Here is a 26,593-nt window from a genome sequence, read left to right on the forward strand (position 1 = left end):
ATGTCTTTCAAGGTGAGCCCTTCCTCCTCCTCCAGGCTTCCCGCTGCGGCTGTGACCTCCCCTGCGAGGCACTGCGGATGCCCGGCAGCCCTGCCTGGGGGCCCTGCTTGGACGCGCACACACCATTTCCTGCCCTTCTCTCCCCCGGAGCAGGTGGTGCGAAGGAGACCAGGCGGCGGCGACCTCCTTCTGCTTGCTCTCAGCCCAAGCCTATGCAGGTCTACTCAGAAGTAAGTCCCACTAGCGTCAATGAGGTTTACTCCCAGGAAAGTGTGGCTAGGATTGGGCTGTTTATCACTTACTAAACGGCGAGCAGGAAGCCTGGAAGAAGGTTGGGCTGATTGGGAGCTGCGATCCTAGCCATACTTACATGGGAGTAAGCCCCGTTGACTATAATGGGGCTTACTTCTGAGTAGACATGCGTAGGCTTGGGTTCTCATTGCCTTCCCTGTCTAAATGGGATGGTGGGGGCTCTCTCCGTGGCTGGTAAGGTGCAGTCTGGTTTGTGAGCCTTTACAGCACAAGTCTGTGCCTGTCTACTCAGAAGTAAGTTCCATTGTGTTCAATGAGGGCTTACTCCCAAGAAAGTGTGCATGCCTTGGAGCCCAATCCTATGCCTGTCTACTCAGAAGCGTCATTGTAACCAATTAGGCTTACTCCAGGAAAGTGTGCCTAGGATTGTAGCCTTAATGAGCAGTGCCAGAAGCTTTACAAATCCTTCACCAGGCAGAATCTTTGCCTCTCACCCATGCTGCCTGCGGAGGGGACAGTGCTCTGTACATGCCCCCAAATGCTCTTGTTAGTACTTCTCACAGAGCAGAGCAAAGTCCTTTCTGTACAGTGTGGACACACCATTGCACCCAAAAAGTGTGTTTGAGGAAGCTGAGAAGAGAAGAAAACGGAGTTCATGCTGAATCTAACAAGCTTTATTCTTGCAGTTATTATATTGCTTTTTGGACCAGGGTGAGCCTCCCCCTTCCAGACTAATAATAATAATAATAAAACTTTATTTTTATCCCGCCCTTCTCCCTAACGGGACTACTGAAAAATAAGATGTAAAAGTAACGTTTAAGGGCGCAATCCTATTGCATGTCTCAGAAGTAAGTCCCTTGTGTTTAATGGGGTTTACTCCCAGGAAAATGTGTATAGGATTGCACCATGTCCAGCAACAGACTGAAATGATTCTAGCTAATAAAAACTCTGCTGCACCCAATAACTTTAGTAAAGATAATCTTAAATACAAGAAGCCAGGAAGCCGGACAAAAATCCATCAGGAAGGTATTCCAAAGTTTAGGGGCCAAAGCGGTAAAGGCCTTGTGTTCTTTGTCCTTCACCCTTCCCCCCAACCCCAATATGCATTATCTTTGGATTTGTTTATCCGAGGTCCATGTTTAGACAAGTCACTTCCAGATAATAATTAATTGATAGTGGTTTAAACTAATCTGTTTGGTCATCCTTTTTGAGTTTTAGACAGTGTCTTTTAACAAACTCCTGGTGATCTTTTGTATCTTATTCTTGGCTTTAATTTTCAGAAACGGAAATAATTATTCTTCTAAATGGAATGGGGGCAGTTGTCCTTCAGGTTTGTGGGATTTTAGGGATGATGAGATGCCATATGTTTGGAAAGAAAAAGTTTGCAGTGAACTGCAGAGCTGAGTAAGTCGTAGGAAGCTGCCCTATGCTGAATGAAACCATTCTGCAGGCCTGGTGATATTGACAGATAGTAGCTCTCCAAGGCTTCAGGCAGGGAACACTTGCATGCAGAGCTTGCAACACAGGTCTGCTGAGCCACAGCCCTTCCCCCTCGCTTTCTCATACTCAACCTACTATGAATGTGTAATTGGTGTCTCCTTGTAAGGTAAAAATTCTTATGGGGAAGGGACACTAAAAGTCCAATAACTTTTCAGAATGAAAATAATACTTGACACTAGTTGCTGGTGGTTTGGTTTGGTTTTTAAATTTTAAGTTTAAACTCAGAGGCTTTAAAATACTCAAAAATTATAAGTTTTTAGTTTGTTTTGTTTTTACTTTAATGACTGTGTTGGTCACTTTGGTTCATTCTGTTGGGAATAAGGTGAACCTTGCCTACAACAAGGATAGCAGTAAGTTGCTCCTTTTGCCTGAATACATTAGGCTGCAATCCTGTGCACACTCACCTGGGAGCAAGTCCCATTAAACTCAGTGAGGCATACTTTTGAGTAGACATGCATGGGAGTGGGCTGTGAATCCCTTAAGTCAGGGGTGTCCAAACTTTTTGGCAGGAGGGCCACATCATCTCTCTAACACTGTGTTGGGGAAAAATAATTAATTTACATTTTAAATTTGAATAAATTTGCAAAAATGAATACATTAGAGATGGAACTTATATGAATGAATGAAGGTGTCGTGATAGCTCAACGCCTATAAAAGACCTTGCACAAAGCAAGGCCAACCTTTCCTTTCCTTTCCTTTGTTGCCGCTTCACAGATGTGAAACAGTAAGCAGCGGACGGAGCCCTTGGCCCATAGTTCTCACAAGAGGGCAAACAGTTGGTCCTCACACTGAGAGTAGTTGCATCAGGCCAGCATAGGCTCCAGCAAGTCTCCAGAGGACCAGAGGCTCAGTGGATCCTAAGGGCTCCCCCTGGGCCAGATTGGGGGTCTCTGAGGGCCGCAAATGGCCCCCAGGCCATGGTTTGGGTACCCCTGCCTTAAATCAGTGGTTCCCAAACCAGTGGGTCACAACTCACCAGGGAAACCAGAAAAGAGCCATTCCCCTTTAAGGGGAAATCAGCAACAAAGCACCAGTTGCTATCATCCTGTTGCTGCTGGGCAGGGAAGTGGTTTTTGTACTTTCCTGAGGGTTGCTATGGCTCTCTAGAGCCATATGAAAAGGTTGAAAAAAGGGAAAAAAAACTACTTCCTGTTTTAGGATGAAAATCAGAAGTGGTTTTCCCCCCCTTTTTCAATGTTTTCAAGCCCCAGGGAGGGCTCCAGAGGGGGGTCACAGGCTCCCCAGACCCTACAGAGAGCCATAGCAATCCCAAGTAAATGAAAAACCCCATTCCTGCCTGGCAGCAGCGTGATCATGACGATCATGTTGCTGCCCCCCCCCCCCCCACTTACAGGGTTTCCAAAGTCCAAGTAAGATTTTTGGGAACCACTACCTTAAGTAAAAGACAGAGGAGGGTTATAACCCTTCAAAAAGCCAGAGACAACTGATAGATAATAGCACCAAAACATTCTTCTGAAAATGTGGTGCACTGGTCACTAAATGGTGTAGTGAGTGTATGAAGGTTTTTCTAAACTGATTTCCATTTCATGTTGTTTACTAATACTTCTTACCTTTTTCCAACCTGCATCTCATTGCAGTGCTTTTTGTTCTTTTTATGGTTTTATATTTTTATGAGTTTGGCTGCCTTGATTAACATGAATGAGTCTATAGCTGTGGTTTTGCTGCCAGACTTGATAGGCAGTTAGGGACTTGAGAAAAGAGCTTTAATGGTCCTTCATAGACTGGATCTATTACTAGCCTTGAGAATGAGATATGGGGGAGTTTGGAGGAGATACGGTGACTAGAAGCATTAGAGGTTTGACTTTTACACAGATACACAGAGCCAGCCTAAAAGAGAGAGAGAGAGAGAGAGAGAGAGAGAGAGAGCTGTGAGTTGGCTGAAGTTTTGGGAGACAGCTGGTTTCTCTGGGAATCTGATGCATGTTTAATGGTTTTGCACCCTGATTTTAGGAGTCTGCTTATTTCGGTATGATTTGCTTGTATCTGTGTAAACAAACCAATTAGAAACCATCGCTCTCCACTGCTCACTCCTCCAAAGGAAATTTAATCTTGTAACTTTGTCCCTGAACTACTCAAGGCGCAGGGAAGTAAGGAGCACTTAATGATATATTAAAGGCACCTTCCTTATAGTAATAATATTAGTCGTTATTTAGTACACACCACAGGGGGAGAAAATGATTGATGGCAAATAGCTAATGTGCAGAATTTTGAGAAAATAAATTAATAAGCATGTTTCACAGTGATACTTTGCAATGACATCCAGAGGAATGTATCAACCTGTAGTTTTGTGTGCCCCAGTGTAGTAGTGTCTGATCTCAAGAGGGTGTAGAGGCAGAAATAGGACAGTAATGCAGGATAAGTAAGATTGGGTCATTTGAAGAAGAAAAGCAGGAAAGCACTAAAATATTACTAGCTCCAGTCCACTGCTACTGTTTCCGGAAAGAACAGAGGAAACTGTGCTGTCAGGTAATTGTGTTGCTGGGAAAGAATAACTTGCAGGTTAGCAAAATCGCCGGCGTAAGTCCTAGAAGCCCCATGTAGGGCTTCCAGGGCTGGGAAGGGGGTTAGAATATGGCGTAGGCCTCCTCTGCTGCCCCCTCCCTGCCTCTGTTCCACCCTCCCCCTCCCCTGTGTCACTTCCCACTGTACTTCTTAGTGCTGGCAGCTAGTAGGCTGGATTCAGCACTGACAGAACAGTCCACGCCTTCTTCCTAGTCATTGCAAATGTGCTTTATAGCACATTTGCAATAGCTAGCACTGATGCAGCAGCCACTAAGCCAATGCTGGTGGTCCTTAGGATTGGTTTGTAAGTATTGTAGCCCTAGCCTATTAGCAAGCATGTTCCTATTTTCAAAATCCTACATTCTTTGTTTTCTTTTTTGACCTATGCAAATGTTTCAGATTCGGTTTCTTCACCTTCAGGCTAACAAAACCAACATTCCTGTGTTTCCATGCTTGCTCTTCTTTTGATGAATACTAATCCCCTACAAAGGAGAATGCTGTGACTAAAGAGGGCTTCTGCTCTTCCTTTTTGCAGTGTCATTGAGCCCAGCCTAAGATATTTTGATTATCTGGATAAAATGGAAGTTTCTGACTCTGAATCATCCTGATAAATCACAGGAAATGTCATAAGATAATATTTAAGAAACGCACTGCATGCGTTTTTTAAAAGTCTGAATCTTTCATATCACCAGTGTTGAAAAAACCTTGCATGGCTTGACTTGAGTCGAGTCGCTGAGTCACTACCCACCACGACTCGACTTGAAAAAGAGTCATAACAGAAGCACTTTATGAGTCACTGAGTCACCTTTAGTGACTCTGATGGACTCGGGTTGAGTTGCTCCCCCCTTTAAAAAGTGGAAAAAACGGCGCTGCTATTGGGGAGTGTGTGTGTGTGTGTGTGTGTGTGTTTGTGTTGGAGCTCTCTTTGAACACTCCCCTTTGTCCCCCCCATCTGTAAAGAGGGCAGGAGGGATGGGAGGGACAGCAATGTCCAATGATCATCTGTTCCTTCCTTCCTATCAGAGATGGGAAAAGAGAGCCCAGTCCCGTCTCCCCCTCCTGCTCGCAATAACCCTTTTCTACCTCTCAACTGGAACCCCCTGCTGCTCGCCTGTCGGAATGCTTGCCCCACAAGGTTTTCCACGCGGTGAAAACAGTAAGCAAGCACCCCCAGACACAGGCAGACTTGACGACTGCTGAGTCAGGGGGGCCCTGACTTGAGTCTTTTTCAGAGTCTTTAACATGCACAACTCACAAGTCTCTGAGTCAGCAAAAATAACGCATTTTCACAACCTGAGTCACTGACTCGAGTTCCCAACACTGCATATCACCACCATAAACTTAAGCAAAAGTTATCTTACACCCCAATCCTGAACTTCCTGGCGCTTACTGGAGCAGCGGCACCAAAGCGGCTACCGATGTATCCAGTGGGTGCCAGGAAGCAGCTGGAGGTCTCCTTGGGGGAAAGGGATTTTCTCCTTCCTCATCCCCTGGGGAAAGCCCCAAGCCCTGCAGTGGGATTTCTCAAGACTATGCCAGCTATTTTGTCAGCACAGACTTGAGAGACTCTGTGTCAGGCCTTCCGGCTTGACACGGAATTCAGGATTTTATGAAGCTTAGTGAAGTCAGCTTTAACAAAAATTGTCCTTTTTCTGTGCCTTTAAAAAAAATGTGACGCGAAACTTTTAGCAGATGAAAGTTGTCCTGGCACGAGGATACAACAGCAGAAGCAAGTTTTCAGCAGCTTAATTTTTGTGTGCCAGGATGTTGTGTAAAACACACACACACACACACTCTCTCTCGCAGTGTGACAATAATGTCTATCCTACTGAAGGCACAAGATTAAGAGCTGTTCTTTAGTTACTTGTTTTACAATGGTACATAACAATTTGAAAGAGATTTTAGCTATCTTTGCTGTTTCGGTTTTACTTTAACAGAAGGAGACGCCTCTTGCAAATGCTGCCTTCTGGGCTGCACGGAAAGGAAACTTGGCACTTCTTCAGCTGTTGTTGAACAGTGGACGTGTAGATGTGGACTGCAAAGACAGTGTAAGGTTCCCTGCTTATACATGACAAGAATGTATGATTTTCACTGTTTCCATAATTCATTGAGAAAGAACTTGTTTTAATGCATTCATTTCAGCATCTTGCTTAAATGTAAGTTGCTTTGGAGTAAAGATTTAAAAATTACATTCCAGATTACATTATGTTCATTAATGTATGATTGTGCAGATGTGTGTGTGTGTGTGTGTATTTTGTGGTCAGCTGAGGCAGCAATTTGTGTGTACTTACATGGGACTAAGTCCTATTTGAATTGATTTACTTTTAAGCAACATGTGTTGGATCAGACTACATATCTCTACCTCAAGTGTAGAGGATTAAAAAATCCATAAGCTGTGTGTGACACTGGTTTGCACTGGTTTGCAGCATTTACTCAGAAGAAGGCCAATATTTTACATACAGGTAAATATTGATTTCAGTGCACATTTCACTGTATGATTCAAAGAGTATTTTGGCTAGAATGGTTCTTGGTGACAACATGGTCTAACACAGGGGTGACCAACCTTTCAGCTTTAGGACTCCTGGACCTTTGAGTAGAGAAGGGAATTTCAGCAGGCAAAGATTGTCATGACAAGCTGTGCCTGCTGAAACTCCCTCCTCTACACAACTGTTAAAGGTCCAGGATTTTGAAATGTTAGCCACCCCTGGTCTAACACATACTAGCCAATTATATCTAGTTTATAGTTCTGGCTTACGTTTTGTGGCCGTAAATGATCATATGCCGCTCAGTTTGTCCATATATGAAATGGTAGCAAAGATTCTAATCTATCCCAAATCTTCTGATGAACATCGACATGATGTTCTAAAAATGCAACTGGTGCCAGAGGACTCTGGATATACATACATGGTAATTACACACAAATAGGAAGCATCCGTACATATTGCATCCATTGTGTTATATATTAATATAAGATGCTTCCTTTAATATCAATAGAAGCAAATAAGAATGTGGTGATACTTTGAATGAACTGCCAGTTTGATCTCTTTGAATGCTTTTTGCTTATAACTTAGAGCACTGCCTTAGTAGAACGGTCTATCAGACCATTGATTCCTAGATCAGTACTGTCCTCAGTGCCTGACAGCAGCTCTCCAGGGTTAGAGGCAGGGAACTCTCCTAGCCCTACCTAGGAGTGCTGAGGTTGAACTGGGGACCTTCTGTCTGCAAAGTATGTTGTTTCATAGAATCATAGAATGTTAAGAGTTGGAGAGTGCAGTTGCTCAGTGCAGTTGCTACAGCATCCCGGCCAGATGGCCCTCCAGCCTTTGCTTAAAAACCTCCAATAAGGGAAAGCCCACAGCTGCACAAGGCAGTCTGTGCAGTGCCAGACAACTCTTACAGTTAAGAAATTCTTCCTCATTTCTAACCTCAACCTACTTTCCTGTAGTTTCAACCCTTTGGTTCTAATCCTACCCACAGAAAGTATGTCTGCTCATTCTTCCATGTGACAGCCTTTCAGATACTTGAAGGCAGCTATCATATCTCCCAGTAGCCTTCTCTTAACCAGCCAAAACATACCAAACTCTTTCCCTTGAACTGTGGCAACAAACGCTTCCCTTCCTATATGATTGAGGGCTTAAGGGCACAATCCTAACCCCTTATGTCATTGCTTTCCAGCACTGACATAAGGGCAATGCACCTCTGAGGTAAGGGAACAAACATTTTCTTACTTTGAGGAGGCCTCCCTTACTGCCACCCAACTGCAGGATGCAGCACACGTCCCATTGGCACTGCTATGCCAGTGCTGGAAAGCACTGACATAAGGGGTTAGGATTGCACCCTCAGCAGTGCAGATGAGTAGTGTTTTGGTATTGAAAGAGTATCTGGTCATAAAGTCAGAAATATTGCCCTAAATATTGTCTACAAAGTCAAGGCCCGCATCTGTATCCTCAAATGGCTCTGCTGCTAGTACCCTAAGAGCCAGTGATGATGCTGTGTGGGAAGCACTTTGAAGATCAGGTGCAAAACAGAAGATCACAGAAGGCTGCAGACAGGCCAGCAATCGTGGGGAGGGTATGGTGAAAGAAACAGTAATACTGAATGGTGGTTGTAGTCTGTGTCTCCCAGCTATTCAAAAATTAAGTGTAGTGGATGTGGAAAAACTTTTCCTTAGTGAAAGATTCTAGTCAGAAATCAGTGATGTCCTTCACTATGGCTGAGTGTCTGTGTGGCCAGGAATCTTGGAAAGGAATCTGCACAGATGAGGAAATTGAAAATGTTGCATTCCCCCAGTGCCTTCTGTAACACAGAGGGGCACTGGGTCTCATTCCTGCTTGAAAGTCACACCTCTTGCCCCCTCCACATCCTGGGTATGTAGGAGCTTTCAGTACTAGCCATGAGGCACTTTACACACACTCAGATACCTTCTTTTTGGTTCAGTCTGCTGGTGCATAAAAATTATATGGTAGGTTCAGGTTAGTATGGGTTATTTTCATATTTTTGAGATACTGATTTGTGTTTATTTCTGCCCAGCTTGGTTCTACAGCTCTTATGGTAGCATCATACTATGGCCACAAAGACTGCGTGCGAGAATTGGTGCTGCAAGGAGCTGATATCAATCTTCAGAGAGAGGTACAATAGAATTCCTCATTTAAATAAGGCTTGCTAAAAGGAATCTCATGGGCTGGATTGGCTGAAAATACAAATAAAAAAACCTACTATTACATTTTCAGTGCAGTCCTATAGATGTTTTGCTTGAAAGAACAGTAAGTCCCGCTATATTCAATGGGGCTTACTCCCAAGTAAGTATACATAGGATTGCAGCCTTAGGGAACTTTGTAGATGGTTATTCCCAGATGCCAAAAGTGCAGATAATTTATTTTATTTTACTTATTTCATTTATATCAGTCTTTGACTAATAATAGACAACAGCAATTAATCAGAATGGTGGTCCTCATGGTCTGACATTCCCTGGTTCCTTGCAACCAGAACATCAAGTTCCTTACTGTATGGCTCTCTTGTCAGGGTTTTGCACCATCCCTCAAGACACCTTGCCATCAAACTTCAGCCAACATCATCAATCTCAGACTTCAACTCAGTTGGTTGAAAATAAATATTCTCCCATGATGGTGCTTCTAATCATCTTCTTTCATGCCAGTCTCCTAAAGTGTCTATCTCAAAGGAATACAGGATATAACCATCTCCAGCTTAAATGCGCTACAGTTTTTAAACTGCAGCCATCAGTGAGTGTGTACATGTTTAAAACAAACAGAAAGTTAATAATTTATAAGGTTGCTGCCTTTATATTGAACAGGGCTCCTGTGTCTTTCACAGTTTTATGACAAGCAGGAGTTTAATATCTGATTATTTCCTCCACACTGTATTGTGTCTTTGTGCTGGGAAGCGCCTCCCTAATTTAACGGCTGTTGTGTCGTGATTGAAGTTGCTGAAGGCACAGATGCCTTAGGGGGAAAAATGTCAACTCTTGATTCCTAGATGTCATGAACGTTCTCTTCCAGAAGTAAAACCTTCATGCGCACTGATATTTGGCCTGTGTAGACTTATGTCAGAATTGCTCAGAAACAAAGCATGCTAATAAACCTGAAAGAGTACCAAGAACTGCAAGTCCTTCTTAGCTGATAGCAGAGTGAGATGAAGGAGTTGCAACACAGGTCTTTACTATTTACTATGCGTATATGTACCTGTCTTGGGTTACCAGGAATTCAGATATTAATCACCTCAGTGACATTTGCAAAATGCAACTTTACCAGATTTGAGAAGTGGATAAGATGGGTATTCTTACATGAATTTAAGTGGTTTAGAATAGCTGGAGCAGTTACCAATACAAGGCTTTCATCCTACTATGAGTAGTTCCATTATCCCCATGTCCTTAAGCACCTATTAAAAATACTGAAGGCTAATATGACCACTAGACCTAATTCTTAGCATCTCTTTTAGAGTGTAACTATAGCCTCAGAAAGACACAGCAACAGGTGACTGGCTTGCCATGTGGGTTACATGCACACTTTTGATGCATCTGCCCAGGTTTCTGGTGTTAACAGAAATTTGGAACATGTTTTTAATTCCCTGAAGTTTTGTTAGGTGTTGCTTAATACAGCTGAAGGGAGGGGGGCATGGCATCTTGAGCCTCACCTCGAGGTCTTGTGCCAAGAAGGCACATTTCACTCAACAGTGACTCTGCCTCCTGTTTTTCTCACAGCTGTGTAATAGAAATTTAACTGGTGCGGGTTTTCCATCCTTCGAATGTTGACCCTGTCATGCAGCTGTAAAAGACATGGGAGTCCTACTAGAAGAAAAAGGTGGCAATGGTAAAGTCTTGGAACTGTGTGAGAAAACCTTGATTGAAATGCATCTGTTGCCAGATATGAGAATTTTGGTTCAGCTGGCAGGCAGCACCAAGCCTTTAAATAAATAAATAAATAAATAAATGTATCCAGTGCATTTGAATGGGTAATACATGGGCTTTATGTTTCTCATTTTCAGTCTGGTGCCACTGCCCTTTTCTTTGCTGCACAACAAGGCCACAATGATATTGTGAAGTTGCTCTTTGAGTATGGAGCCTCGACCGAGTTTAAAACCAAAGTAAGAGGTTTATGCTTAGCTTTAACACAAAGATGAATTTAGACAGGCAGAAAGGGTTGCTGTTTTCTTCTGCTCCAAGACTTGGCATGGAAAGAGAACAAGAGGCCCATGAAATAATGTTGCCTCTTGCCATTCAGCTTTCTGGCAGAGAATTTAATTCAGGCCTGGGTTTTATTGCTTAGTTTTCTTTGCATGAGTGCCACTCCTTTTCCTTATTGTTTGAACTCTTGCTAGTTTAAAATGGCACAACTGAAGCTGTCCAGATAAATTTTCCATTTTATGTTGTCCAGTGGTACAAAAGCAAGAAGCAGCTTCAAAGCTCTGTGCTTCAATGTCCAGGTTGCAAAGTTATGGAATTCACTGTTGCGGGCACTCAAGCAGCTGGATTTTGAAAGGACCTGTCATTGTTCATATTCAGCAGGACAGGATTAGCTACAGTGCACATAGTGGGATGAGACTAAATAATTCACACACTTTAAGCTGTGGACTAAACTGTGAAGCAATATCTTCTTTCCATATCCAGAGCCACAGTTGTTTTATGCCAGGCCTGTTATGTATGGATTTTCACAGCTTAGTGCTAGTGTGGAAATGCTTATGGCACATGCCATATGCAGTAAGGTCATCTCACCCTCTCCATTTGTGCATCATCTAAGTGACATCTTGGTTGTGGTGTGTGGTCTTCAGCGGTGAATGTTGGTTCACCTTGCTGTATCATGCGACAAGGTGCATTCCTTCACTGTGAGTTTCCTTGAACAGCAAGTGAAGCACAGAAATGGACAAATGCAAATGTGATCTTGGAGTGAAGGGGGGGAAAAGCTCCTCTGAAGTGAAACATGTCTTCCTCCTGTCTTTAGCTTTATACAGTCTCTGACCTGTGCCAGTCTTGGAGACAGTAATGGTATTCTGGTTTATACTATTATATTGAACTTGTTTTGCTATTTCTTATATATATGTCTTATATAAATTATAGAATTCTTTAACTATTGTGATTGTCCTCACAAAATCTTTGTAGTGCAGGGGATTCTCATTAAATGGGACTGCATAATGAGATAACCAGTATACATATAAGGAGCTAAGGCTGGGAAGCATTGACTTGCCTGATGCAAAGTTTTGAACCCATGGTAGAAATCAAACAGGAGTGCTGAAAGCTGCAAGATTTCTTTATAATTGTTGTTGCACTTTAGAACAGCTTTACAGTCACAAGGCTAGAAGGGACCAAGTTATCTCTCAGTATGGTGTACTATCCTGCCTTTGTTACTATGGTTTCAAATGGGAATCTTTCTCTGCCCCAACTAGAGATGCCAGGGATTGAACATGGGACTTTTTGCACACAAAGCATGTGGTGTACCACTGAACTACAGCCCTTTCTCATTAGTTACCTGGGAGTAAGCACCACTGAAGTTGGATATACTTCCAAGTAAAAACACTTGAGATTATGCAGGAAATCCAGATCATAATCTGGCTATTCAGAGTACTGGAGTACTACTAGTGGCCTTGTGTTCAGCTTTTGGAGTGATGGCTGTGGTAGGGGAGGGGATATGTAGTCCAATTTCTGAGTTATGGCTTTGACTTCATGGACGCTACTTTTAATTTTTTTGTTTTTGCTTTATTTGATGTTCTGTTCTGTCTTATTGTATTGTAAGCTGTCTTGTGTTGCCTAAGGACAGGAAAGGGGGTGCAGAAATGTTTTTAAATAAATGAACAAACTGCACACTCGGACTGCACATTTTGTTCCCCTCTCCCTCTCTGGCAAAGGCATGAGAATTCTGCATTTGATGTTTGGTGCTTATTGTAACATGAAAAGGTGCCCTTCAGTAACTGCTGATGAGACAGCAGGCTGGAATGCTACAGGAACTTGATAATATATTGATCTGATCTTGCACTGTAGTGTAATTGGTTTGTAAAACACTCCATGATAGCTGAGAGGCACTGTGTCTGTCCTGAAAGAGTTAATAATTGCAGCCCAGACTCATTGGTTCTGAAAGCAGAGTGGTACAATGTCTGCCTTTGCTTTCTGGTTGAAAAGGTCTCATGTGCATAATAACAGTATGCCTTTTTCTTAGTAACTGTGCTGTGATTATGCAAATCTTTCTGTTCTGATCTGCTGGTGTGCAGTTCTGCTAGTATGGTACTGGCTTCATTTCTCAGAGTTTCCAAAATGTTTGCCAGCATTGGTGATGCTGCCTCAACTTCTAATTCCCTGCAGATGTAAGCAAAATTGTTCCAAAACTGACATGAGATGAGGAACCCAGCTCTCGGAGAGCTAGAAAAAGTACAAATGCAATTAGCTATGGGCAACACCTTCCTTATAAAGGGCTGCTTGCCACATTACATTTTACATGAAAACAAGTAGGAAAATGCATGTGGCTGTATTGGAGTGGTTCTCATTTCCAACCCCTTGACCATCATGTGTGTACTATAGCTGCTGGGCTAGCAATTGATAGCTACATGTGCCTCTTGTTGCAGGGAGCTGATACTTGCACATTTTCTCTACAGTACAGGCACTTCTGGCTTGCTATGAAGAAGTATAAGTGTGTCCCACTATCTGTGGAGGATCCATTTCACGGATACCCCATGGGTACGGAAACCACAGATACAGGGAACCCCTGTCTCTGTGCCCCCCATGCCCATTAATGTTATTTAAAGGCTTACCCCAATGAAAAGGCTTTTCCTTTACAGGGGTGCTATAAGTCTACAGGCTTATAGCAACACACAGTCTGCTTCCAGGCAACCTGAATTCTTGAAAATACTAGATAGAGATAAACAGGAAGTGCTTCCTGTTAAGCATTCCACAATTACATAGCGCACAATTGATCCACGGAACTCATTGTTGCAATTGTGATTGCAACTAGTGCATAAAAAAAAGAAAGAGGAGAGAAAAGAAATGATCCAAGGATAGTTCTCTGTATTCCAGTGTGCTTTAAGTAGAGTGAAGTTAAGACAAAATGGTAACAAGTTGGAAAAGGCAAAGAGGAAAGAATCAAAGTAACTGCGTCACAAGTTTCCTAGATAGACAACTCTGGGGTACTGTGGAGATCTGACATCCATTGTACTGAATTTAGTGGATTCCTGAATGGTAATTGTGATACTTGGTGGACTTTCCACGATATGCATCATTCAAAATAAGAAGCCAAGTAAATATGACAGTGGCAGTTGTGTCTTTTGAAATGCATGCCTGAATCTAGAGACAGATAAATGCATATCAAGTGAGGGCTGGGGGCTCAGCTTAAAAGGGCATGCCTATGAAGAGTGCTTATCACCTTCTGCTTTCGCACCATGAGAACATTCTCCTAATGTCACTTTTCCAGTAGCCAGTCTCTGATGGTAGAAGTGAACCCAGCTGAGAGAAAAGCTTCCAAAAAACAGAAGCTATAGGTAACATGCAGCATGTTCAGTGCCCTGTTACCAGCATTCCCCCTTTGCATTTTAAAGTGGACCTACAATGCATGATGGGGCAGCCTTTATTTAGAGAGACAGGTCTGCTTCCATCACACCTAGTTCAGCTTCAAGTGACATTCATCAACCAGAAAAACAAGTTTCTGCTAGTGGAGACAAGTAAGGAGAGTACAAGAGTCCTTCTTTTACAGAGACTTTTGGATTGAAACTCATATACAGAGAATGTTGCTTGAAATTACAAGTGGGAGCTGCTTACCAGCAATATAGTGTGGACAAGATCTCTGAAAGAGCTCTAATCCAACTTATGAATAAGGCTTAGATTTCTGAAAAAGGTATATGGGAAATGAGTGGTTGTTTTGCTTCCTTAGCAGGAGTCAGGGGGACAGCAAAGGGGGAATTTGTTTCCAGCCACAGTGAGCTAAATGCTAAGAAATGTTCAGCACTTTCTGTTCCCTGCAACTTTGTCTTTTCTTTTTTTTTCCCTTCCCCCTTCACTCGTGCCCATTCTTTGCTCTTTTTCAGGATGGGGGCACAGCTCTGTTAGCCGCTTGCCAATACGGGCACAAGAAGGTGGTGGAAACCTTATTGAAACATGGTGCCAACATCCACGATCAGCTTTATGTGAGTTTTCTCAAAGTTGACGTTCATGATTTGGATCCTCCCTTTTCCCCGAAAGATAGAAAGTTTAGGGAGCCTTTTCCAAGAATAATGTATTTTTGTCAAGGAGAAAGCAAAGTACAATTTCTGTTCAAGTTTTGCGTTAGGAAGGAGGAGATGAAAAATATGTAGAATGATCCAAAGCATCATCTCTCACCATATGCTCTGAGCCATCTTAAGATGACACAGGATGGGGTGTTGACGTGCTACAGTTTACATTCTCAGCCATTTCAGTCACTTGAGAGTCATGCATTGTGCCTTTACTTGGGACCAAACTACATGTGTCTTTTAAAGCATGATCAGCCTTGACAAGTGTAGTTCTTTTTTAGAGAAAAGCAACTGGATTGATAGCTGCTGTGGTAGGGTGTAGGGTTACCACTTCCCCCATCCCACCATGGACCCAGTCTGGCAGCTGTTCACCTATCAGAGCTAATTACACTTTGATCATTGCATGTAATTTGGCTCTAAGTAAGGGGCCAAACCTTATTTGACATTTGATAGTGATGGCACTACTACTTCAGGAAATGATTCCCCCCCCTTTGAGGCATTTGTACATAGTAGTGATGCAGCGTGCACTAATGCTTGAATTAAAAAAAATATAAAGGATATGAAACTGCTAGGACATCTCCACACCTACACCAATTTTCACTGGAGAGAGCAGTTGGTGAAGGTAATGAGTGGTGTTCAGTTATGTGTCGCTGACCAACCAGACCACCGACTAATCCTCTACAGCAGTGATTCTCACACATTTAGCACTAGGACCCACTTTTTAGAATAAGAGTCTTGTCAGGACCCACCGGAATTAATGTTGTGACCAGAAGTGACATCATCAAACAGGAAATTTTTTTTTAACAATCCTAGGCTGCAGTCCTACCCACGGTTACCCAGGAGTAAGTCCCATTTACTATCATTGTTAAAAGAATATACATAGTAGCTTGTTAAAAGTACAGATCTATAACATTTCCCCAAATGCAGTCACAGACCAGGGTAGCATCAAGTCTAATACATTGAAAATAAAATACTGAAATGAATGGGGACCCACCTGAAATTGGCTCGTGACCCACCTAGTGGGTCCCAACCCACCATTTGAGAAACACTGCTCTACAGGCAGTGAAACAATAGGTTAAATCAGTTCACAAGGCTTTGCACTGCATTTGTACTGGAAGCAAAGTTGTGATAAATTGGCACTTGTAAAAAACAGAGTGACATCTAGGATCACATGGGAATGCAATGAATTGGGATGAATGTCATTCTGAATTCTCAGGGAAAAATGAGGGAGTGAATGGCCTTTCAGTATCAGAGAAGATATGAACAGCTTTGTTGGATCAGGCCAAGTGCTCACCTAGTCTACAGTCGTCCACCTGTATCTCACAGTAGTCCACCAAATGCATCTTGGAGCATACGAGAAAACAAGATACCTTACTAGTATGGAGTACTGTACCCTAAATCTTTGAGTTTGTTTGTGGCCTTTGAAGCAGAAAGACCCCCTAGAAATGTGTGAATGCTGTGGGTAACGTTGCCAACTTTTCTTCTGGCAGAGCTCCTGTGCCTTTTAATAGTTGTGTGAAAAGAAGCAATATGATGGGAGCAGCTTTACCTGCCAAAGTTTTGTCTGTCAAATAGCTGTTAAAGGCACAGGAACCCTGTCAGATGAAGCATTGGCAATCTTAGCTCTGGGCAAGTGGTTTGAGTGCCCTTGGAGTGCAGATGGAATAGTAAGTCCATCTTTTGTCTTATGACCCAATGAAGATGTGCACAAAACCAGAGCTGGAGAGCATCTGAAGAAATTTATGGCTACTGCTGATAAATCTGTAGGAAAATCTGCTTCACACTGAACGTGTTGGGTTTCATTCAGTCTCTCTGGAAAGGATTGCACAGTAATGGAGAATTCTAGGCAGAAACAAAGATATGTAATATATTCCTGGACATTTCTGGCTGATCTCCCTGTGTGATTGTGCTTCTTCCCTGCACTTCTCAGTTTTTTATCCTGTCTTTCAGCAACTACACAAAACACCTTTTCTCAAATTTTTCCTATCTCTTATTTCATTCCAATCTGATCATTTTCTCTGTCTTCCTCTTCTTTATGTTTACTGATTGTGGCCACTTTGGTTATTTCACTTGACAAAGTCATTTGTATCATCTGATCATAGGCTTACAGATGCCACTGGATCAGAAAAACAATGGCCCCAATCCAGCCAAAGTGAAGCACAGCTGGAAGCACAACAGTTGTGTACAACAAGTTTCTCTGAATAAGGATGTACTCATATCCCATTCACCAGGTTATTATTGTGCTGTGGATGCATTGGTTGCGTGTATAGAAGTCTGCTTCTAAACATGTATCTCCCTTGTTGGATTGAGTTAAATATTTGTACTAGTATCAAAGAGGGTTTTTTTAAAAGACAAAACTCTTCTCTTTTTATGATGATTTGTGAATCATATTAAATGTGTAACTGTGTTGCATTTTTAAAAATTTTGTTTTGAAATTTTTTAAAAAATCACAATACAGTACAGCATTTATATTATAGCTGTCACATCTTTTAATCCTTGTCATCTTAGTTTAATGAAATTACTGAACAATCTAAGTCAATTTAAGCCTCACTGCTTTTAGTGAGAGAGTTAAGAACCTGTCTACCATTTTTGATCTTGTATTAAAAACTACTCTACAACTTAGATAGCTTTGAAGTCTTTAGTAAACTCCTTGTTTAATCAAGTCTGCTTGATAGTTGTTAAGGTTCTTTTTAAACGTAATTTCTAGTAGTAAATAAAAGGAAGCTCCCTTGAAAACAAGAATCTGTTTAGCTTCTCTTGCATGATGTTGCTCAGCTGAACACACAAAAGTTTTCTGATTGGCAGACTTCCACAAGAGGCATACGTACTTTCAGTGCACTCTTGTTGGAACAATTACTGAGAAAGCATCAAGATTTATAGTTTAATCTTTAAATTGATTGTATGTCAGTCCGGAAGCAGACTAATTAAAGAGCAACCTTGCATTTTGCTTTTCAGTGCTACAAGAAGCCTCGTGTTAAGCAACAAAAGCTTATCTGTGGTTACGGAAAGGATACTGAAGCATAAGCATCCTTGCTGTGCTTGAGTACTATTGAAGGAAGGATTCTGTGATAGACTATCCGGTTGAGGGTGCTTTTTTGACAGTTTAAAAGCTAATGAACCATTCAATTGTTTGCATGTCTATCCAGAAGTAAGTCCTATTGAATTCAGTGGGACTTACTCCCAGAATAGTGTGTTTGGAATTGCAGCTTAAAGAATTCTTTTTATGTAGGATGGTGCTACTACCCTTTTCCTGGCTGCGCAAGGAGGCTACTTGGATTTAATTCGTTTATTACTGTCTTCGGGAGCAAAGGTCAACCAGCCAAGGCAGGTAATGTTCGGCATCTTTAAGACCTAGATACTGTAACACCTTGATCACTCGCTGTTATTGGGTTGGATCCAAACCCTGTCTTGCTCAAGTATAGTCTTCTGCTTGCACAAAAGCAGGCAAGAGGTGTTATTTCCAGTGATTTTCCCCATCTCTCACTATCTCCTGTGTTGCATTTCATGTTGTTCCAGAAGGTCCCTCAACTCGCAGGAGCAAATTTTCATGGGATACAGGAGGCTGGAGAAAGAAGGGGGAATGAAAAAAAAATCAAAACCCCTCTAATTCTTGCTGAAGCAGGAAACAGTGCTTGCGCAAGACAGATTTTCGATACAACCCATTTCCTTTTTATTTTTTTGAAAGATATTGTCAATTTTTCTCTCTCTATTATTCTAAAATAAATCAGCCATGACTTCTAACTCCCTAAATTCCAATGTTGTAACTTTGATGGGTAAGTTAATCTTTGATAAAAGTTGGATTTTTCTGATAACATTGGGCTCCCTGTGCAGACTACCAAAGTTGTACTTTAACTTCCCCTATTTGGAATCTTTATTTGCATATTCTTATCTAAATGATCAACAATTTATTTCTTAGAATCCCAGTTCTGTAAAACAGTGAAGGAGATATGTAACCATAACCACACAACTTCAGTTAGAGTATGTTGTTGTTTAATATCATACATTCTGTGCAAAAGAGCAGAGTCAGATATAAATTCAGGGCATTACAGGGCCCTTAATCATTTACCCACACTGATCCCAGGGCTTAGAACCAAGGATGAACTTGGGTGGCTAACTACGGGCGCAATCCTAACCCTTATGTCAGTGCTTTCCAGCACTGACATAAGGGCAATGCAGCTCTGAGGTCAGGGAACAAGCATTCCCTCACTTTGAGGAGGCCTCCATGAGTGACACCCAACTGCAGGATGCAGCACACATCCCATTGGCACTGCTATGCCAGTGCTGGAAAGCACTGAAATAAGGGGTTAGGATTGCGCCCTATGTCTCTTAGGCTGCTCATTCTCAGGCACACAAAGCCATAATAGGAAATAGGGTGTATAAAAACCATTATGATGTCCTCTCTCTCCTTGTTCTTTGTTATATCTCCATTTTGATGTATTTTGGATCTCTGTTTTGAACTTGCTGATTTACTCCATCCTTATTCCTGAATTATTCCTTTTCACTCTGGCTTTCTGGCTTTATATTGGGGTTATATTAGGATTCAAATACTCCCTTGCAAAATATAATTGGGTGTTTGTTTGGTTTTTTGGTCTTATCATTTGGAGACCACCTTCTTGATAAGTAGAGGTGTGATTTTTTTCAGTGATAACAAAATAAAAACACATAACACCTCTTTCTGCACTTCACAGTTTTGTTAACAAAAAAGTATGCAAAATAAACAACTATTTTCTAACACCTAATTGACTATATAATGACCGGCTGCATCTGCTGACACTATACCACCTGTACCTGTATCATGGTACACTTTTAAAGCTCTTATAATTTATAATTATAATTTATAAAAATGCGCCCTTAGAACAAAAACACATAACACTCCTTTCTGCACTTTTTCCTTGAGAAAAAATGAAATCTGCAAAAAAATTAAAATGCTTAAGAACGCCTCTATTGATAAGCAAAGCTCAAAGCAGTCTGTGCCAGAAGCAACTTGTCCCAGGGTTGCCCAGTAGATAGGACTGCGGTTCACTAGGCAAGTTGATGATCCGAATTAAATAGTTAATCATAGCTGACAAAAGGTTACCTTTTTTATTATTACTGTTTTAACAACTGACAGCATATGACCCTGAACATATTGTTTGTTGCTAGCTTTACTGTGACTATTAACCAGACCTGAGATGAAAGCCTTACAGCCCAGTCCTATCCCCAGCAGCTCTGCCGGGTGCAGTGTCGCCAAAATGGCTTTCATCCCCTTCCTCTAAGTACGGGCGGAGGGGCTGCAGTGGTCTCCTCCATTCTGTGCCAACTGTTTTTCCCAAGCAGACTGGAGGAACTCCATGTTGGGCTACAGATAAGCTTCTGCTGGTGGAAAGATGCATGTACAGTATCTGTGCCTTTTCCTCAATAAAGATAAAAGCAGCTTGGGGATGAAATAAACCAGTGGACGAAAAGCACAAAGAGAAAAGAATAGGAAACTCCTTCTCTATTAAAATTAAATCTACTTAAAATCCACTCCATCCACTTAAAATAGCATTCTCACCAACTGCATCAGATGCTATTTTTGTTTTAAAGTTTTGATGCATCCTGTGTAGCTCTGCCTCAAGAATGGCCAAATTAAACTTTTTTTCTGGATAAGGTTTTCCTTTCACTGCAAATATTCCGTTTTCAGCTAGATAGTGAGCCATTATGTTCTGCCTCCTAAACCTTCCTATGGCATCTGGTAAAAATTATGCAATTTGAAAGAGAGACAGTATTTTTATTGTCATACAGAGTAATGTTTCCATCCTACAACTTCATCAAATGTTTCATTTCAGTCATGGGAAAAAAAAACCCACCTTCCATTCACCCTCAGTGGTATGCTTCTCTGTTCCACTTGCATTCTCCCCAGACTGAACACTGTGTCACTTTTTCAGGGCAATAGATTTTATTAAAGGATTTGAGTTCATTCTGTTCTTGAGCTGTAGCCAGAATCTTGTGCTGAGCTGCCAGAATTGTTTAGTGTTGCCTGTGTCAAATTGATCAATCCTGGTAGATTTTCTTTTTCTTTTCTTTTCTTTGAAGGATGGGACAGCTCCATTGTGGATAGCAGCTCAGATGGGTCACAGCGAGGCAGTGCGAGTAATGTTACTCCGAGGAGCAGACCGAGATGCTTCAAGGAATGTGCGTCTCTCCCTCTGGTTTTGTGGGATTAATGTTGGTAGAAAATGTGTCAAGGTCTTGTGGTATGGCTTATTTTGTTTGTTTATACTTTGGAGTAACCTAGCTGGGATATAACTCAAGTTTCCCTCATTGCATCTCTGGCATCTCTTGGACCCTGTGCAGACTACCATTTGAATTTAACATTTTGAATCCCCTCCTCTGTGTGCTGCGGGAGATATAGCAATTTCCTTTCCTATCTTTTTATAATCTGAGGTTCCTTTTATTCCAGACTCGGGGAATTATTTTTTATTCAATCTGTGGTTAGCACATAAGAACATAAGAACAGCCCCACTGGATCAGGCCATAGGCCCATCTAGTCCAGCTTCCTGTATCTCACAGCAGCCCACCAAATGCCCCAGGGAGCACACCAGATAACAAAAGACCTCATCCTGGTGCCCTCCCTTGCATCTGACATTCTGACATAACCCATTTCTAAAATCAGGAAGTTGCGCATACACATCATGGCTTGTACCCCATAATGGATTTTTCCTCCAAAAACTTGTCCAATCCCCTTTTAAAGGTGTCTAGGCTAGACGCCATCACCACATCCTGTGGCAAGGAGTTCCACAGACCAACCACACGCTGAGTAAAGAAATATTTTCTTTTGTCTGTCCTAACCTGCCCAACACTCAATTTTAGTGGATGTCCCCTGGTTCTGGTATTATGTGAGAGTGTAAAGAGCATCTCCCTATCCACTCTGTCCATCCCCTGCATAATTTTGTATGTCTCAATCATGTCCCCCCTCAGGCGTCTCTTTTCTAGGCTGAAGAGGCCCAAACGCCGTAGCCTTTCCTCATAAGGAAGGTGCCCCAGCCCCGTAATCATCTTAGTTGCTCTCTTTTGCACCTTTTCCATTTCCACTATGTCTTTTTTGAGATGTGGCGACCAGAACTGGACACAATACTCCAGGTGTGGCCTTACCATAGATTTGTACAACGGCATTATAATAACCAGGAACTGAAACTATGGTTTGATATTGGTTTATTTGCATTTTACATAGTTAAAAATATCACAAACAAACCAGGAACTGAAATATGGTTTGATATTGGTTTATTTGCATTTTACATAGTTAAAAATATCAGTTTCCTGAGTTCAAGCATAAGGGGAAAGTGAAGTTTATTCTAAATGTAATGTGAAAGTTTTTAGTCTTGGTATTTATTAGCATTCATTACTGCTAAACATGCAAGGGGTCCCCTGTATCTGCGGATCCCGTATCCATGGTTTTACTTATCCATGGATCCTTGGGGCCCCTGCGCTGTACTCCCCTCACCGCCAGAGGCTCTTCTCAGCTCCGCAGAAGCCGCACATGTTCACCCACAGCCTATGACTATTACAAGTAAAAAAAGTCACTTCTGTTTTTTCAGCAAAAACCAAAAGTGACATTTTAATGCCTTTAAAAGGCATTATGAGGCCCAGGAAAACCCTCAGCTTCCCCAGCTCTAATAGTGTCTTTTAAAGGCATATAAACATCCTGGTTTTGCAGAAAAACTGGAGGTAACTCTTTAAAACTTGTGATAGCCATTCTGAGCCCTGCAGAGGCTGCAGGTGAAAGAGCCTCTGTGGGGCTCAGAAGAGCCTCTGGTGGGTGGGGGTGTCTCCCTGTATCTGCAAGTTCAGGTATCCGAAGGGGGGTTCCAGAACCAACCCCCCCCTTGGATGCGGGGTCACGCCTGTATTACACAGTGGAGCCTTGGCGCTGAACACCAGTTTCAGGGCTGCTATTTTATGATCCCTATCATAACTTAAGCTGTGATCAGGATAATGGTCTGGATCCAAGAATTACATGACATTCTCTGCACCCCTAAGGGGACTGTTGAACCTGTGTTTCTTGAATATAATGCCCACTGCACATGGCAGCCCTCACAAGTATCTGCAATTGTCAGGAAATGCCTAGGTTGGAGAGAAGAGCCATAGGTTCTGTGAGTAATAGCCCCATCTGCAAGAACTGCAGCCCAATGTACAGTATCATCAGAAGAATAGTCTGGACAGGCAGGCTTTTGGATCCTTCCAGAAGAGGAACAACTTTAAAATGGTTCCTGTTTCAGTGGCATTTTACTGAGCAACAAGGCCTCTGGCTGTGGATATTCCTACTGTGTCCTTAGTCTTGATTTCTGGTTTGATGCTTAACTCCTTAGTCCTGGTTCTTCTGTGTTTGCTGCCCATAGCGCAGTTGTGAGACAAGTGCAAAGAAAACATTCCATTGGTCGTTTCCAAGGCTTTGAGCGCATGAAAGTAACTTTTTGGATTATGGACATTGTTTTCATGTCCTACTAAATTAGAATAGGTAGGACAAAAATGGTTGGCAACCTTCAGTCTCGAAAGACTATGGTATAAGCCTACAGCACCTGGTTTTCCTAGGCAGTCTCTCATCCAAGTACTAACCAGGCCTGACCCTGCTTAGCTTCCAAGATCAGACGAGATCAGGAATGTGCAGGGTAACAGGACAGCTAGTCCTTCATGTCCTCCAATTTAAAATAAATGAGTCTGAGCTCTTTTTTTATGTCCAGGTTTTGTGCCTGATCTTCTTGCTGCTCTGAAAATGCTGGAAGGCTGTGCTCAGACTTCATTAACTGGATCCCTTTTTGTTTGGCCTTGTCAGGAAAATGTCTAAGAGTGGTTTCGCACATTATGTAGAGACAAACTTGGGTTTGCCACCTAGTATACACACAGCAGAGCAGCTCTCGCTCTTGGGCTGCTGACAAGAGTACCTGCATGGTACATTTGCTTGTTGTATTTGCACTTTACATTTTTTTAGTGTACACTTAAGAAGTTTCAGGTATATGTCCAAACATGCAAACTGTATACCAACAAATATAATGTGTTTGGAAAAGTATCCCATAAGGTTTAGTTTTTCTTATTCTTAGGAGCAATGTATCAGACAGTTTTTCGATTCTTCATGTTTCAGGAAAAATATTAGTTAACTAAAACTGCTGAAAATTTAAACAAGGAAGGGGATGGGAAGATTGAATGGAAGGAACCTTCCTGTGTGAATTCTAGAAAAGGGCAGATCTAAAAAGAAACAAGTTATCCTTATTAATCCTCCCCCTTTATTTTGAAGGATGGCACAACTGCTTTACTTAAAGCTGCAAACAAAGGCTATAGTGACGTCATAGAGGAATTGCTTAAATTCTCTCCTGCTCTGGGCTTATTGAAGGCAAGTATTATTTAAGATCTTTGGGGAAATTCATTTTAGGGAAACTCCAGGATCCTGAAGAAGCTAACCCTTGTTTTTGTGAGATTTGCATAGAAAGTCAGACTCATTCACGCCAACTAGATATTCCCCTAGTATAGTCTAGTGGTAGTGGTCTTAATATTTGTACAAATTGGGTACAGGATATTTGAATACAGCAGAATCACTTTGTTGTCCTATTACATGTCAAAACCAGGAAGTTCAAAGTTTTGGTCCACCCCTCTTTTGAAGACTTATTTAAAAGACTCCACCTTCCCCCCCCCCCCGACATTTGAAATCCTCCTGAATTGTTGGTCCCACATCATTTTCTGCATGAGTTATGTGGATGTACATTTTGTATTTCCTAGAATGGGACATCAGCCCTCCATGCAGCGGTTCTTGGTGGCAATGTTAGAGCAGTAGCATTACTTCTAGAAGCAGGAGCAGATCCATTCCTTCGGAACAAGGTAGTGTGTCTTTGTGTTAAACTTACCTGACGTTGGAAACTGTTTGAAAGTTTTTTAGCACACCAACAGTGTGATCCCATGCATGTCTCCACAGAAGCAAGTCCCAGTGAGTTCAGTGGGATTTCCTCTCAGGTAAGTATGTATAGGCTGTGATCACTTTCTTGGGAGTAAGTCCCACTGAACACAGTGGGACTTCTGTGGAGACATGTATCGGATTGCATTGTCAAATCCTCAATCCCTAAAATTGGTATACAGATCAGACCTCATTATCCGCAGATTTCGCATCTGCAGATTTGACTCAATGCCGGTCCCCAACCTGCTTTGAAGCTTGACCTGTACCCTCCAAACGCAACTGGAGCTGTGTTCTGGTCACATCTGGATGGTGTTCTGAGGCCTTATAAAGATCTTAGAACGTCACTTTTCCTGAAAAGCTGGATGTGACATTCTAAGTCCTTTATAAGGCCTTCTGAGGACCAGAAGTCCATACACAGCCTCCCTGGGCCTCAGAACACCCTCTGGATCTGACTGGAGCAGAGCTCTGATTGCTTTGAAAGGTCTGGCATGCCCTAACCCACAGATTTCACTATCTGTGGGTTTCTACATCTACAGCGGTTCTGGGAACGGAACCCCCATAGATGCCAAGGCACAGCTGTATTCATTGAGGATTTTAAGAAAAATAAGTGAAAAGAGTTAAGAGAATAACATCTCCATGTCTTATAAATCTTCACTAGAGGGCAGCAGAACTTTTGTGAAAACATTATTTGCTGTTATGTCAAGTGTTTCTCAAATGTTATACAATGGCACCCTTCTTAAAAACTTAATAGTCTACTCACATAGCAAATTGGAAATGGCAACCATTCATCATAATGATAATTTATATGACTGAGAGGACATTTGGGACACTCAGGACCATAATTCCCTGGGATCCTATTATAATAAGTTTTTCAAAGGAGACAGGAGAGCTGATTGGGACTAGTATGAAAGCTCCTGAAGCATACCTTCAGCATGAGCTGGAATATAAGGAAGCAAATTTTCCTGCCTCCCACTGAATGCCAGAGACACTAGTCCATCTTTATTTTGTAGGAACATGATTTATGCTTAATATAGTACAGTCATCCTGTTGCATAGCAGCTCTAGGATTTACTTGTTGTGTAGGGTGTTTCACAGAAAGCACATCAATGTAGAGCAGTGGTTCCCAAACCTTTTAGCACTGGAACCTACTTTTTAAAACAACACTCTATTGGGACCCTCTAGCTTTATGAAAAAGGTTTCACTTTACCAGTCATTCAAACTTCTGCTTTTTATCCTTTTCTGTGGTGGGAAGGGTGCCTTCTGGATCATTTGTTGTGCTCCATGTTCATCTGATTGGGACCATTCTGATGGCCTTGTGTTCCCTTTTGCCTGGCCTTTGATAAGAACGAAGGCGTGGTTGCCTATTCATGACTAAACACACACGTGCCGCTCCATTTTTGTTTCCATTGGGTTCAATACATGTTTTGTATTGGGTTTTCCTTGTTGGCTATCAGCTTGTCTGTTTTGTGACCCACGTGACCCAATGGTGGGTCCCGACTCACGGTTTGGGAACCACTGGTGTAGAGCATTGCAGATGTTCCAAGTAGATGCAAGTGTCCCTTTTTGCAGTGTTTCGTGAACTCTGGCCTGTTCAAGCTGTACAATGAAAATACTTTCTCGCTTCTTGTTTTAGAAAAATGAGCTGCCTTCAGATCTTACAAAAAATGAGCGCATGCTACGGCTCCTGAACTCCAGAGAAAAACACAGAAGGACCTAA

The 26,593-nt window shown here is 42.0% G+C and overlaps 1 protein-coding gene across 1 annotated transcript; it reads left to right on the forward strand.

Moving 5' to 3' along the window:
- ANKRD29 (ankyrin repeat domain 29) lies at nucleotides 1-26,593 on the forward strand. Its single transcript, XM_066624431.1, has 10 exons — nucleotides 1-12; nucleotides 6,213-6,323; nucleotides 8,806-8,904; nucleotides 10,777-10,875; nucleotides 14,794-14,892; nucleotides 18,206-18,304; nucleotides 21,031-21,129; nucleotides 24,227-24,322; nucleotides 24,706-24,804; nucleotides 26,510-26,593. The coding sequence occupies exons 1-10, from the start codon at nucleotides 1-3 to the stop codon at nucleotides 26,591-26,593; spliced, it is 897 nt and encodes a 298-aa protein (XP_066480528.1).

The sequence above is a fragment of the Tiliqua scincoides genome, chromosome 4, assembly GCF_035046505.1.
Source record: "Tiliqua scincoides isolate rTilSci1 chromosome 4, rTilSci1.hap2, whole genome shotgun sequence".
Taxonomy (NCBI): Eukaryota; Metazoa; Chordata; class Lepidosauria; order Squamata; family Scincidae; genus Tiliqua; species Tiliqua scincoides.

Coding starts and splice junctions, on each gene's coding strand:
- ANKRD29 (XM_066624431.1), top strand. Junction 10,876..14,793: donor CGACCGAGTTTAAAACCAAA/GTAAGAGGTTTA, acceptor GCTCTTTTTCAG/GATGGGGGCACAGCTCTGTT. Junction 18,305..21,030: donor AGGTCAACCAGCCAAGGCAG/GTAATGTTCGGC, acceptor TTTTCTTTGAAG/GATGGGACAGCTCCATTGTG.